Here is a 15059-nt window from a genome sequence, read left to right on the forward strand (position 1 = left end):
ATTATTCATCAACCATCTGTGTTAACCCTCTCAGGCTCAAATTAAGTTTTAGTTGCTAATGCACAACCAAGTCCTGCAGTGGTACTTCTGAGTAAAAAAACCTCATAAAATATGTATGTGGGGGAATCAGGTTGTTAGTTTTTAACTGTTGTAAATCTGCAACGCCTGCCTGGAGAGGGTTGAAACTAATGAAGAAGGAAAAGCATGCCAACAGGTTCCTATTAAACGCTGTATGGCCGAGGATGAAGTAGCTACTTATTATTCTAAAAGGGAAATATTATTGTACATTTAGCCGCTGCTCAGGTTGCTCTACCTGTTGTACCAGCAGCTGGTGCTTTGAACCTCTGCTGTGATGCCTGAGTGAAGCTTCCCTGTTATAAAGCGGCAGGTAATTGGCCAGTAGTTTGATGGTGTCACAGCCTTGTAGGGATCCTTCATAATCAGGACTGTTCTGCCTCTGTTAGCCAGTCCCTTTGTGGTGTTCTTGTTCTGGGAGAGTACTTCACCAAAGCTCTGAGCAGCTGTTCTTAGTTTGTTCTTATTACCATTAAACGTGTTCACAGCACTAAGTATTTCGCATGTTTGAAAAAGCTTTTGCATTATATGAGAAAAGGAAGTTACTCTGTTACCTGTGCTTTTTATAGACACCCCCCCCACACACACACACACACACAACCAACCTACTGCTGTGTGTTTCCAGGTGAATTTGTGAATGGATTAGCTGAAGGAAAGATTGAAGCAGCACTGCAGCCGGTCTCTGCACTGCGCCTGGTGGTCCACTCCGACTCCGATGTCTGGGCTCTGCTGAGTGAGGTCTGACCCAAATACTTGTGTTAAGTGTGTTTTTATGCACTTAAAAACAATCTCGTGTAAGAAAATAAATAAATAAAAACAGTAAAAAAAAAGAAATGCACAAAACTAAAAGCAAGCAGCCATCAAACAAACAGTTCTTCCCTGTTCTTATGTCACATGATGTAATTTGATGTTATGAAACGTATGTGATCAAAGTATCTTGTTGGATTTCTGTCATTCAAGTTGCTGATTCTTAAGATGAACCTTTAAAACGGACTCAGTACCACTGTGGTCAGCTCACAGTAGTGCTAGTAGGCCACATGCTCTGGATGCAGCAGTTTCTCCCATCAGTATCCCAGCCACTTCACATACGGCTGCACCCCCACTCCCACAGAGTGCACTGAAGATCATCAGGAAACAGGAGTTGTGGCAACTAGTACAAGAAAAGAGTCAATGTTGTGGTTTCATATGGGCTCAAAATGTGGTCATAAATATTTTGTACTTGTAAAAAAGATTTGTGTGTGGACTTAGCCAAAAAAACCCTGCAAGTTACAAGTACGAATTTTGACCCTATTTTTCTTCCTTTCATCTGATTGGTCAATGTCATGTCAATCACAAATGTAACAATCCAATCAGAGAACAGATGGGTTTGGCTGTCAGAGGGGCGCTTTTTTGAACTGCAGGTCCTTGAAGGGTGATACCGTTTGAAGCTGGAGGATCTCTATATAAATATCCGATAGCAGCTAGGTCCCCTAACTTTCAGCAGCTGTTGAAAGGAAAAAGTTGTGCTATATCAGTGGTTAGAAATACCATCATTACTTTAGGATTAGTTTAACACAAAGTCAGGGCTGACCTGGGACCATTGCTGTGAGTCACAGTGCGCAGCATAAAAGTCCTTTCACATCGGACGCAGGATGTGCTGCTAATGCTAACTGCTAACTAAAAGCAAAGGATCCAGAATTTGTTGCTGGCTGCTGGGCTCTGTGGGTTTTTGCAGCAGCTCTACCTGTACTAGATGCACCTGCTCCTTGTCTTTTCTATCTCTGACTTTATGTCCTCTACAAGTAGGGTTGCCAACTTCCTGAAAAATAAATAAGGGACACCTCGTGGCCAGGGCCAGGCGACCCAGTTGTCTTCACCCTTCCCAGTGTGGTGAATTTTCTAGCTCTTTTTTTTAACCATTTGACTTGAAGTTGATTTAAGTAGATATGTTCTACTTAAATCCTATTCTATTCTTTGTGATATGAACACATGTGAAACAAATGATCATTTAGCCATTTATTTTTAGCTCAAAATGACAACATTAACACAATAAAACAGGTCTCTTTCTTAAACAGAAGCCTGTCATGCTTAACTTTTGAGAATATAAGTAAATCTTTCTTTAAAAGAACTCTGTCCTGCTTAACTTAAAATAATAGAAAACAATAGAAAGAAAAACATTCTTGTAACAGTGCACATTTAGTGCATTTAGTACAATTGGCTTCAGTTGAGGTATTATTTCAGCTTTTCTAATGCTAATCAGCTGCTCCTGTTTGTAAACCCGCTTGTTCCCATGATTACGCATCATAACTCATCATCATTATTCATCTATGTATTACTTTTATGTATTAGTCATCTATTTGTTGTAATCATCTATCCTTGCAGTTGTTTCTTACACAAAATAAGTTATATTATCACACTTCTGGCCACATAGCGCTGATATTCACTGCACATGCCCATATTAACGTTTTCCAGCCAGGTGTTTTCCTTTTCCCATTCTTCCCTTTCTCTGAGGGGAACAAACATTGCTGCTCTAACGCTGGGCTCACACTGTGCGGTTTTAGGCCCATTTTGAGCCGATTTTTGAGTCGTGCGACCGTTTTGGTGATCGGACCGTTTTTTGGCCTTCGTCGTGCGTCGTGTAGTATACGTGGGGTAACGAGAAGCGATTAACACCTCGAGCAGCTCCTGATCATCAATCGCTCGTGAGCCGCTCACACTGCTCACGCGCAAACACATAAACGTCGGTGAAAAAGCAGCATGGCTGTGCAGCGTGTGATCTGGACACAAGCGATGGAGGCACAACTTGTAGAACTTTGGAAAGCTCATCCGAGCCTTTTCGATGTGGCCTCACAAAATTATCACGACCACAACAACCGTGAAAACAGTTGGATTTACATGCTGCTTAATCACAGCTGCCTGATCATGTTTTTCATTAGCAATTTAGCAAAGTTGATGGTGGTGTGTGTGTCTGTGTGAGTGAGAGACAGAGAGCGACAGATTTTCTGCTATAACCTTCATTTTATGGAGGCACAGTGTGAGCACTCAGGTCGCATCAGAGCATCGGGCCGTATAGTGTGAGACCTGCATCGTGACCTACCAACTTCTAACCCCTGCGAGTCAATCCTGCAGTTTGAGCAGGAGCTGAATAACGTGACTGAAAAAAAAATCGCACAGTGTAAGCCCAGCATAAAGCTGGGCAGACACTGTGCGATAAGTGTGCTGTCAGCTCATTGGTCACAAAGCAGGAGAGGGGCTGGGAATTATGTTTTCAAACAAAGTGTTAATTCCATTAAAAGTTATAGACTACTTTTGATTCTCACTGTATTACGGGACAAAGTGCGTCCCTTATTAGCTCAATACGGGACGTGAACTTTTGTTTCGAAATACGGGACGATTCCGTATTTTAAGGGACGGTTGGCAACCCTATTACAAGAGTTTCTGTTTTTTTTGCTGGTTCTTCAAATGTTCAATAAAAACATGTATGCTAATTCATAACGAAGAAAGCTTTGTAATGAAGACTGTCATTTCCAAAACACTGCGCGCCCCCACCCCGCAGCGCTGTTGAAAAGGCTGTGGAAGTCCCTGTATTAAACACGTAGACCTGTGACACAAAAATCACCAAACTCGGACGACCACAGACTGTTTTCCTTCGTGGTGATGAAGGAAACCGCTGGGTTGGCATGTAAAAGGGCATTTATTCCCTTCAAAGACCTGCAGTTCAAAAAAGCGCCCCTCGACAGCCAAACCCATCTGTTCTCTGATTGGATTGTTTAATTTGTGATTGACATGACATTGACCAATCAGCTTAAAGGAAGAAAAATAGGGGTCAAAATTCGTACTTGTAACTTGCAGGGTTTTTTTTGGCTAAGTCCACACACAAATCTTTTTTACAAGTACAAAATATTTCTGACCACATTTTGAGCCCATAGTTTCAGACTACTTTCAGTTCCTGTTAAATCAAACAGGAATATTCATTAAAAACAGATCAGGTAGAAAACCAGGCTTGTTGTACAACCGGTCTGACCTCTAACTCTCTTCCTATGAAGTATGAGGTCAGACTGGAAAGAACAGAAATAATAGAGAAAAAAAAATTATGACGAAACGCCCTTATTGAGCTCCGCTGTTACTTTCACAACTGGGCTTGTGGTGGCATGCAGACGTTCAATCACACAGCAGCTAGTCTGACTGAAGTTATTCTGAGGTGCACCAAGTTGTTTCAACATATACCTCATGCATGCGTGCAGGTTTCCCTGCAATAACTCGGTCTGTGAAAATCTACAAAGCTCAGTTTTTCTTTGTGTTACTTGTTAACCTAAACAATAAGCCAGGAAGAGGTAGGTGGTGGCGTCAGTGGATGCTGTGTGTGGTTAACACTTTTCTTTTTCTTTCTGTCTGTCAGATACTCATTAAAGTTTGAAGACCACAGACAAGAAGGAAACTCTCACTCAGGCTGATTAGTGCGCCACCTGCTGCACAAAGACTTTGTCTACATGGACGTCCAATAAAAGGCTTACATGTGCCTAAACTGCCTGTTATGTGAATAATCCTTATTCACATAACAGGCAGTTTATGTGAATAAATTTGGACACTTCCATCCATCCTGGATGGAAGTGTCCAAATTGGCCACAGTGGTGGCTCATATTAGCTGCTTAAATTCACTCCACCCAAACGTTTCACTGATGTAACACCAGAGCTATTCACTGAGTAAATTACTGCACTATTCTATTTTTGTTACAAATAAAGAATATCAAGTTGTCTTGTAAGGATTTCATTTCAGCTCATTTTACATGAAAAAAACGCAAAACAGGTTCTTCAAAGTCCAAAGAATCCCCTGCAGCGACAGCACTCTTTAGTTTGATGCTCAAAGATGTCAAGTTTCATCTCATCATGCATCTGATACAGGCCATTCCTATAGGCTGTCCAAGTATGGTGACACTCTATATTTTACTTGACGCAAGCAAAATCCAGCATTAAAGCATGCAGAGGATTCTGATGTAGTGTTTGTATCCACAGTCTGATGCTATATGGATGCACAGAAGGTAGCAGCTGCATCAGTTCCCTGAGAGCTAGACACACACTGTAGTTTCTTCTGACTCAATGATACTAATGCACTGCTGATATAAATATAACCGAGCAAAATATTTTGAAATTCACATCTGCAAAAATTTTATATTGCATTTTTTTTGTTCTTGAGCAGCAGGTCTCCAGGCTTTCTTTGGATAGTGGCGTTTGATACTGGTCACTTTCACTCTAGTCCTTTAACTGACCATCCATCCATCTTCATCCGCTTTGTCCGGGGCCGGGTCGCGGGGGCAGCAGCCTAAGCAACTTTTAACTGACCACTTCCAGAGAAATCTTTTGTTTGTTAAGCCACTTAGCATAAATCTATGAACCATTCAAGCATGAGAAAGGCACCAAACTCGAGATGATCCAGTGTTGTTTAGACCAGCGGTCCCCGACCTTTTTTGCGCCATGGACCGGTTTAATGTCAGACAACATTTTCACGGACCAGCCTTTAAGCTGTCGCAGATAAACACAACAAAATAAAATGATACGACCAAGACAAAATCTGTGGTATCTTGTAAATATAATAATAAATGCAAATTCACTGTAATTGTGTAACTTTATTAGTCCTTTATTTTATTAGTCCTCCTGAAATGCGCCAACAACACTGAGAGTAGCATCCTCCTCTCTGCCCCTTAATGCTCTCTGGTCGCTATGGTAACGTGTAAATATTTCTTTCAAAATAAGACACATAGTCACAAAGCAAATATAAGGCACATGAAAATATATCGAAAAGTTATAACACACAGGAAAAGACCCAGGGAATCAAAGTTAACCATAAAAACAACTCAACTCTTACAATGCAGATGTAACACTGTAGCAAAGATACTATTTTAAATTGCATCTTTGTCATCATTTGTACATATTCTTCTTCTTCTTCTCGTTATTATATAGTTGAATATACCAAAATAGTTTCTTTCCTTTTTTTAGTTTGACCACCTTTCTGTGTTCTTATTCATACACCAGCTGTTAAATGCATAATGGATGGTATCAGGTCCTGGTGAGCACCTTTAGTTGACTCCGTGAGCGGCAAATAAAACAAAGAGATTGTTAGCTCAAGAAATATCACTTAGAAACGTCATGAAAAGATCGTAACTTTATTTAACCAAGACTTGCCAAGTCAAACTGGCAATCGAACAAAATGTAAACAGTATACAGCATGGTTAAAGAGAAGTTCATCAATCAGCGCACACAGGCTCAAATCAAAATGACACATCATGGTTTTAGCTGTGAACTCAAACAGTGCCACTAGTGTTGTTTAATCCCAACCCAAGCAGCAAGAAAGAGGAAGTGACATCACGCTGAAATGACAAAGACCAGGGGTTTGGAACTAAAGTAGCCATTCAAAGATCCACTGGAGCTGTAGCAATGGCAGCAACACTGACTCAGAATTAAAACAAGGTGTGTCAATCCCATCTTAGATCAAGCCAAGCTCCTCACTAACAAGTATCGAGAGCAGAAGACAGAATTTAATGTAAACACTTCAACATCTGTGGTGTGGAAGTTTTCTTTTTGTGTGTCAGGCCTGTGTGCAGCGCTCAGGAGCAGTAACGTCACCGGTATTTTCAAAGCATCATCTGAACTGTGACAATTGTAATCCAGTGTCAGTTCTTCGGTGATGCCTTCCTGTGTATCAGAAGATCTGCAGGAGGTGTAACACTAACCACACTGACTGGAAGCTAATCTATTATTCTTGTTTCTGCTGATTTACATCTGTGAGCACCGAATACATGAAAACACCGAGACTTTTGTCACACTCACAGAATAGCCATATAAAAGCAAACCATTATTTATTTAATGACTCCAAAACGTACATGCAGTACAGCTCACAAGACTGCTGCCCCTCGGCAGGCTTCCTAAAGGTGGAAACCTAACCACGAGTTCAGCTTGTTTGCTGATACACAAAAGGCCAGTGTAAGATTGCACTTTTGTCTTTGCTTTGTATGTGTGCAAAATGCCAAAAAACAAAGTCTGAATATATGAACATGGCACAAAAGCTGAGCTCTTACGTCTTCTGAAACTCAAAGCACTCACCGTCGCTTAAACAGGAAGCCCGTCTTACACACTGATTGGGTCTGGTTTCTTTGTTTACATCAACACATTACACAACAGGATTCTAGAAAGTCTAGTTCCAGGTATCTCACCGGTTTCCTGTTTGTGTGCCACGAGTTTGCAAACATAACTGAACTGACTAACTGTGATGTCCACAGAGTTGGTGTTACAGTTAACCAGGTGACAGCTGCTTGAATCGTATCTCATCATTTAGATATTCCAGAAGAACAAATGGGATTGACAGTGTCGTGTAGAAGTGTTCCTCCAACTTCCTGAGGTCTTTTACATATTTGTCACACTTACATGTTTCAGATCAAACAAACGTTCATATTAGACAAAGATAACCGGAGCAAATATAAAATGTCGTTTTTAAATGATTATTAATTATTTAAGGGAAATAAACGATACAAACCCACCTTTCTGTCCCTACTTATGGTTATTACCCCCAAAGACCAAATAACTGGTTGTGCAACAACTGCTGTCAATTATTTGTGTTAAGTGGCAACGAGTGTCTCACATCACTCAATCGGATCAAGTCGGGATTACTTTTCCCACATAGGTTGGTTTGCACAGCTTTAACATGTGTAACAATCATTTAAAAACTGCATTTTACTCATTTCAAAGTCTAACTTTTGATGATCTGTAACAAATATGTAAAGAAAATAAGAAATTAGGAAAGTGCTAAACACCTCACAGAACTGTACTTTATGAAATAGGACTCATTATGTGGGAAAAACAGCAAAGCATGTTTTCCTTCTGTAGACTTGCACAGATTTCAGGCACTCAGATATCAGAAGAGGATTCAGGCCAGCTGTCCTTCCTGACAAGTGTGTGTCAGCTCGTGAGTTAGGTTTAATATTAATGTGCAGCTCTGGATCAGGTCTCCCTTTCTTCTTTTTCTTCTGGACATTCTCTTTTAATGAATGCAACACTGGCCACTGCAGCCACATTACGAAAACAACAAATTCCCTTATTTGCACATGTTAGAGACAGAAACGGGTTTCAGGTTTCAGCAGTATTAAAGGGTCCGTGAGTCCAGTCCTCTGGTACGGTCTGGGCTCTGTTAGGGACGGTGGAGGGGTGGATTTAGGTCAGGCCTCTCTGAAGGTCTCCTTACTTTCGTTTGCTCTTGGTGTCAGTGGTCTGAAAGACACTGGAAGCCGACATGAGGTTCTCAATGTACTGACCCAGGACCTGGTTCTCCGACTTCAGCTTCAGGTTCTCTTCCTTTACAGCATCGACTCGGGCAGACAGGTCTGAACACGTCAACAAAAACATCAGTCAACCATACAGGAATGTGGAAACTACAAGGGTGGTAAACGTATTCATTACAGTTTAAAACATCATCATTATCCAAGAATCCATTAAAAAAACATTTAAAGCTCATTCATAGTTCAGCAAACACTGTTATGTTAGGTGCACCTATTCTGTGTTTCCTTCATTTCTGTCACACCTCCTGATCTTTCCACTCTCCAAACACAAAATAAATGTGTGTGTCTGTTCACACAACACATCTCAGTGCTGCACGTGCAACAGGGAAATTATATTTAACCATAATAAGAAGATTTGTATTGATTCAGAAAGTAAGGCAATCGCTGAGGCCACCATCGACCACTGACTTGGCGTGAAACACCAAGGACTTTGTCCACACTGCAGAGACTGTAGGGTTGTGTTGAAGTCACCTTTCCCCACTGATGTTCAAACACTGTGCAACCAGAACTCTCAGAATGAGTTTCTACTATCAGCCAGACGGTGCAGAGTTCAACGGGCCAAACTAAGCTGGTTTAAAAATGAGGCTAAACAGCTCAAATCCACTCTGAGTGATGCAGTGTTGCTGTGTGTTATCAATCTGTGAACATTCTGCTGGCACAGATACATTTATGAGTAACATTCACATAGAGAAATCAACATTCTGATGCTTCCCACCAAAAGCCCATCCACAGTGCGTAAAGTTAGGGGCAACTTTTAAAAATGTAAATGCACAATTTCATCTACAAATCCCAGCGTGACATGAAGCTGCAACACGAGTCTAAGCCACCCCACAAGAAACCTTACAGTTTATATTTAAAGAATTCATTTTCCATTTTAGCAGGTAACAGCTGTGAGGCTGCACGTGCCTACCCTCTAAAGTGTGCTGAAGCTCCAACACCTGGTTGATGAGCCTGGTCTTCTCTTCCAGCTCAGCCTGGTTCTCCATGTCACCTGCAGCAGGCGAACGGAGCCGTCAGGCGCAGGAAAGAGTGAACATGCACACTGTGGAGGGGTGTGTGTGTGTTGTCTCACCATCCTCTGAGCTCATGGTGAAGTACTCGTCTTCCTTTTTGGAATGCAGGGCTGCGACTCTCGGGGACACTGCAGGAACATTTGACAGTTAAATATCTGTAAGTTAGCTTATCCACTGTTTGTAGCAAAAGCTACGCATGCTTGAAAACGACCGTACAGCTTTTCACACGTATGTTACACAACGTGATGAAATGCTGTTTACCAAAACTGCTCTGGGCAGCTGCCTCAGCTGTCACTTGGCAGTAAACGCTTACATTTTGTTGTCATGCGGTGCACACAATTCTTTTTAATCATCACTTTTGCCACACCTATAATAATAACAACACATTTTAACAAGAGTTTATTATTCTCAGCACACCAGTGCAGCGCCGTGACTAAGAGACAGTGCCTACAACAGCGTTAATAATGCTAACAGCTAAACCCTATGACCGCTTGTTTGTCTGGTATCGGACCCTTCTAAAGGTCACGTGAACCACGGGTATTTTTAAAACTGATCAAAGAGACCAGCTGGCCAAAGTAAACCACACCGTGCTAACAGTGTGGTGCTAACTAGCTGCTCCTATGCTAATAACCGTTAGCCGGAGGCTATTTAAAATTAGCTGCCACACGCAGTTAGGTATAAGCCGTAAAATGAAAGGACCCATACCCAGCGACGTGGAAAAACAAACGTTGCAGCGCTAAATATCGATAGGAAAATTAAAGACTAGCGTAATTCAGCACAGCTTGAATGTTCTCGGCAGTGCTAGAATTCATTGGCTATTATCAGGCACTTGCACCTCACAGCCGCCAGGGGGCGCCGTACACCCCGCTGGGACAAACAACAGAACGACATCATAGTTCATCTTTCCCCCCTTTTTTCCACTGTTTGCAGTTATTTTATTGTACCACAGTTCTTGCCGGAAACAACACTTAAGGTGTTGCACACTTGAAGGTAAATCGCTTAAAGCCACTCCTTTTTTGAAGTTGGAAAATGCTGTTTTAGATAAGCTATGCAGGCCATGGTCACACAGTTAAATCTAACAGATATTTATGCTATTATATGTCTTTGTTCCAAGATTATATTAATGAATAAAAACCAAGCTAAAAGTATAGAGAAAGAAAATAGTTAACTCGAAAAGTAAAACTGAAAAGTTAATTGTAAATACACACATAGTATAATAATAAGGAAACATACAGCACTGAATCAAACACTGAAACTAATTTAGAAACAACAACAACTGAACATGTAAACCTAGTCTAAACTATAAAGAACTGAAAATATAAACATTGGAAAATAATTTTATAAAAACTTCTACCAAATACAAATAACTTTATTTGTTGGTTTGCACAGTTTGATGACATTTTTCAAAGTTAGATAAGAAAGTATTTGTATAGTATTCCACGCAGCACTCCAATCGAACCCAGCAGAGACAGAATGCCGAGGACAACCAAATTCAGAATAAAGCCAGGTAACCTGCAAACCAGAAAGTACTCAGTCAGCGTGCTGTAATAGGTCAAACATCAGATACTTTAAAGTCAGCGCTGCCACCGTGTGCTTTTAAGTATTTGATATTTTAGTATCATGAAAGACCTTTTCTTGGGGGACGTGATATATCCACTGAAATACATCTGTCGAGCGACCATGTACACTAGCCCTCCTGCAGCTGCAATCACCTCACTGAAGAAGGTACCACAGGTCCACATCGACACCAGGAAGAGAGGGTAGAACTCCACACAGTTCTGACTGAGAACAAACACAGGTAATGTTAGGACATCCTTGGAGCTCCACCTTGTCCCTACTCTGACTGCAGATCAGCTCCCTCCGCCACACTGCTGCTCACTGATTGTCAGCTCTCTTCTTAACCTAGCTTCAGAAACTCCTTTGAATAACTTCATGGTGTGGTACCAGTAAACTGTTTCTCCATTCCTCAGGCATTCTCTCCCATATCACTCTGTAATCAGACTACTACTTTAAAGTAGTCTGTTTAAACTAGTTTTACCCTTCAGTTCATTTGACTATAGCATTACAATCAGGTCTTCTTACTGTGCACGGAATGTCCTCTCAAATTCTGGAGGTCCAGTGACAACAGGAGGTACGATGTTGTAAGCCATCCTGGATCTTCCTACCCGCCGAGCCAGGTAGCCTGAGAGGAGACAGTGACAGAGGTTTCTTTACATGTTTCTTTATACAATTCACAAGTATATTTCCTATTTTAGCCACCTAATTTTTTTTTTTGCACAGTTTAATAAATTGTAGATTTTGTTTTCAAGGGATAAAATTGAACATTGGAACAAAATCCAAGCCATGAACTTCTCTCTGTAGACCACCATGATAAAACTGACCAAGCTCCATGAAGTGTCAGTTGAACAGCAGGCACTTCTCAGCTCCTCCGTCTCAAAGCAGATTCGTAGTTGTCCAAATGCTCTACAGAGTCTAGATTCTACCCAGAAGAATATTCTGAGCTTCATGGTGAGCCGTGGTGTTCGCATTATCATGTTTTTGACATTCTCCTCAGAATGATTCCACATTAGAAAATGCATCAACAACAGCCATGATCAAGAATTCCGGTTAACACTGGCCTGGTGCTAGTTAAACCTGCACACAATTTTTCTGGGCGAAGAAACGCTTGAAGCCACATTAAAGGCCCACAAGAATCAAAGTCTGAAAATACTATAAGAATACTATACTATAAAACACGGCAACATATACTGCTCAACATATGTGTAAAAAGTGGAGATTGCTCAGTATAAATCAATAAACTAGTATAAAGGGGAGGACCTTCTATCGCTGTGCCATTGAGAGCATCCTCACTGGATGCATCACCACCTGGTATGGCAACAGCACCGCTTACAACCGCAAAGCTCTCCAGCGAGTAGTGCGGTGCTCTGAACGGATAATTGGAGGTGAGCTTCCCTCCCTCCAAGACATCTACAGGAAGCGCTGCCTGAGGAAAGTGGGGAGGATCATCAAGGACTCCAGTCACCCCAGCCATAAACTGTTCAGACTGCTTCCATCAGGAAGGAGGTTCTGCAGCATCCGGTCCCGTACCAGCAGACTGAGAGACAGCTTCTTCCACCAGGCCATCAGACTGCTGAACACGTCATAGACACCTCAGCTTCACTACTGGAACTTCAACATTATGCACTCCATACTGTATAGTAATGCCACTTGTTTTGCACAATATCCAACTAACAACCTCTGTATATTTACAGATATATATAAACAAATAATTTCCCCCAGGGATCAATAAAGTATTCTGATTCTGATTTTATATATTTATTTTATTTTAACTCTATTTAATTTGTAAAATATGTGCACACACACATACACACATGTAGACATACATATTTAGTATACACATTCAGTAATGTGCATACACTCTTATATTGTACACATATTTCTTCATATAATTCTCAGATTTAGCCATTCTTATATTTGCTTATGTTATTGTACTTTGCACACCTCTGTTGCTTGTGAAGCTCGCACACAAGAATTTCACTCACATGTGCTGTACCAGTGTACCTGCACATGTGATGTGACAATAAAAGTGATTTGATTTGATAAATGCACACATTTAAAATAATAAGGATGTTGTTTGCATTTAGAATGTATGTGCTTTTCTGTGTGGGAAACCATGTTCAAGCTGCTGACAAGAGGAAATCCGCATCCTAGATGTGATCTGATGATCACTAAATGAGTGGAGTGCTAAGTGTAAAACTTGCCTAGTCTTGCTGTTGCACAGTACCTACACAGGAGTGGGAAACCACACCCACATTATTATTAAGTTGGGACAATACCTTGACATGCACAACATCCATTAAGCTGCTGTGTTTTACTTACCCATGTGCAGAACTGACAGCAGGGACACTGCAGCCAACAAAAGAGGGGAGTCCGCTTCCATCAGACTGTTGGGAAAAAACAGCCGTCCTCACAGTTTGCTCCTAAACACAAAGTCAGCTTTACATAACAAATAGGAGGTACTTCCTGGGGCAAAGGGACTTTAGCACATCCCACAAGTTGTGCAAGTAAGAAAGTCCCGTGACTCTTATGCAGCTAAAGATCTGCCATGAGTGGGCAGGGCTCTCTATGAACTCTATCACTAACACTCCACAAGAAAAACCTGGCTAAAACTTTAATACCTGCTGTTAGTTTATCATCAGCATATCATACAGTTATATATGCACATGTATAAATGCATGCACAGAACTGAACAATTAAAGTGTGATGGTCCTTAATTAATTACAGTGGCTCGAGCTTCATTTATCATGCCACTGTATACCACGCACTGTTATCAGTGTGAGTTTATTCTGCAGGCCTGGTACTGTAGGGGGGGCATTTCTTAGAGCATAGTCCAGGGGTCGGCAACCTGCGGCTCCACGTGGTTTGAAAAAATATATATAAGTATTTAACTGAAGTGTATTTTATTTGTGTTAGTTCTTTTTTAACTTCTAGTTGTAAATTGGAAGATTCTCGTGGTCTTCAAATATCAAAATAAAATCATATGTTATTATCATCGCTCAAAATAAGCGTCACACTCGCATAAACCATATCAGCCGAAATGCCCTGCATTTATGGAGAGTGTCAACCCCAGGCAGGCCAAGTATGGAGCTTCGGATCCACATACGTATGTGAGCAGCTGTTCTCCACCATGAACTACGGTAAAAACAAACAGCGCTCACGCCTCACAGATGGCAGCTTACAGTCCTGCGTAAAGACGAAGTGACTTCGTACAGCCCCGATTTGCAGACGCTGTGCGCCATGGCAGACCCAGCGATGTTTGCATGTACATGCTTTTTTTCTTTATTGAACATTTTTACACATTGTTGCTGTAGCCACACAGTCGACACAACAGCAGAGAGAGCACAGACTTTAAGCCGGGGGGGCTTGATTGCGGATGCCGCTCAGGTGCGTCCGCCTCCCCTGTAGCGTGCAGACCACGCCCCGCCACACACGTCAACCACTTAAAATAAATATTTATACAGATATTTTGCAAATATTTCTTTTTCTTTCTTTTTTTAGCAGTTGAGTGAATTTTTCCAATTACTTTTAAAATTCAGCTCAACGCTACAGTTTTTGTTTGGTATATGAATAATTTAAGATCAGCTTTTTAATTCATTTAAAAGAGACCTTCAACTGTCTTTCCTTTGTGTTATATTTTTTAAGAGTTCAAAATGTGTTCATTCCATAAATAAAAATTTATTTTTCTCTGTAGCAGTTCATTGATTTCATAAGTCAAAGTCAAGTCAAAGTCAACTTTATTGTCAATTCTGCCACATGTACAGGACATACAGAGAATAGAAACTACGTTACTCTCAATCCCTAGATAAAATAGCAAATGAACATTTAAATATAAGAGTGATTAAAAAATGCAGGTAAAATAATTAAAAAGTAAAAATTTAAATAAATACAATACAATTTTACATATAACAAGAAAGCTATACAATATACAATATAATGGGTAAATGACATTGGGTGTAAACCAGGCAGAGTAGTGCAAGTAGGCAAATAGTGCAAATGGAGATTTAGTAATGTACGGTAAGAGAAAGTGTAACAACAGAGTCTTATGAGGTAATGGCAGTCCAATGCTCCACAAAGTGACTGGTAACTGGTGCAGGCCAGTGAGTGA

General features: G+C 40.9%; 3 protein-coding genes across 5 annotated transcripts in view; 1 reads left to right on the forward strand and 2 right to left on the reverse strand.

Annotated features, from left to right (window-relative positions):
- LOC147338348 (alpha-1,3-mannosyl-glycoprotein 4-beta-N-acetylglucosaminyltransferase B) overlaps window positions 1–4825 on the forward strand; it is a 33980-nt gene extending 29155 nt beyond the window's left edge. The window contains exons 14-15 of the mRNA XM_086261202.1: window positions 701–813; window positions 4454–4825. Of these exons, the coding sequence (XP_086117328.1) occupies window positions 701–813; window positions 4454–4471 (131 nt within the window). The 3' untranslated portion in view covers window positions 4472–4825. The remainder of the gene's footprint in view (window positions 1–700; window positions 814–4453) is intronic.
- An 843-nt stretch (window positions 4826–5668) lies between these two features.
- LOC147338349 (short coiled-coil protein B-like) lies at window positions 5669–10604 on the reverse strand. Of its 2 annotated transcripts, none has more exons than XM_086261243.1 (4): window positions 10100–10604; window positions 9454–9522; window positions 9292–9372; window positions 5669–8426 (listed from the first exon to the last, which is right to left on the reverse strand). In XM_086261243.1, the coding sequence occupies exons 2-4, from the start codon at window positions 9467–9469 to the stop codon at window positions 8284–8286; spliced, it is 240 nt and encodes a 79-aa protein (XP_086117369.1). In that variant the 5' UTR covers window positions 9470–9522; window positions 10100–10604; the 3' UTR covers window positions 5669–8283. The 2 variants fall into 2 exon arrangements, with proteins under 2 accessions (XP_086117369.1, XP_086117359.1); XM_086261233.1 differs by lacking the exon at window positions 10100–10604 and adding an exon at window positions 9708–10088.
- A 138-nt stretch (window positions 10605–10742) lies between these two features.
- On the reverse strand, window positions 10743–13415 carry mgst2 (microsomal glutathione S-transferase 2). 2 transcript variants are annotated; one of them, XM_086261212.1, is made up of 4 exons: window positions 13274–13415; window positions 11477–11576; window positions 11024–11176; window positions 10743–10906 (listed from the first exon to the last, which is right to left on the reverse strand). In XM_086261212.1, the coding sequence occupies exons 1-4, from the start codon at window positions 13332–13334 to the stop codon at window positions 10804–10806; spliced, it is 417 nt and encodes a 138-aa protein (XP_086117338.1). In that variant the 5' UTR covers window positions 13335–13415; the 3' UTR covers window positions 10743–10803. The 2 variants fall into 2 exon arrangements, with proteins under 2 accessions (XP_086117338.1, XP_086117347.1); XM_086261221.1 differs by lacking the exon at window positions 13274–13415 and adding an exon at window positions 12212–12474.
- Window positions 13416–15059: the final 1644 nt, after the last annotated feature.

Source organism: Aulonocara sp. 'chitande type north' Nkhata Bay, linkage group LG2 (genome assembly GCF_057382095.1).
Source record: "Aulonocara sp. 'chitande type north' Nkhata Bay isolate Kocher_YH1m ecotype deep benthic linkage group LG2, A_spYH_male_GT1.1, whole genome shotgun sequence".
Lineage (NCBI taxonomy): Eukaryota > Metazoa > Chordata > Actinopteri > Cichliformes > Cichlidae > Aulonocara > Aulonocara sp. 'chitande type north' Nkhata Bay.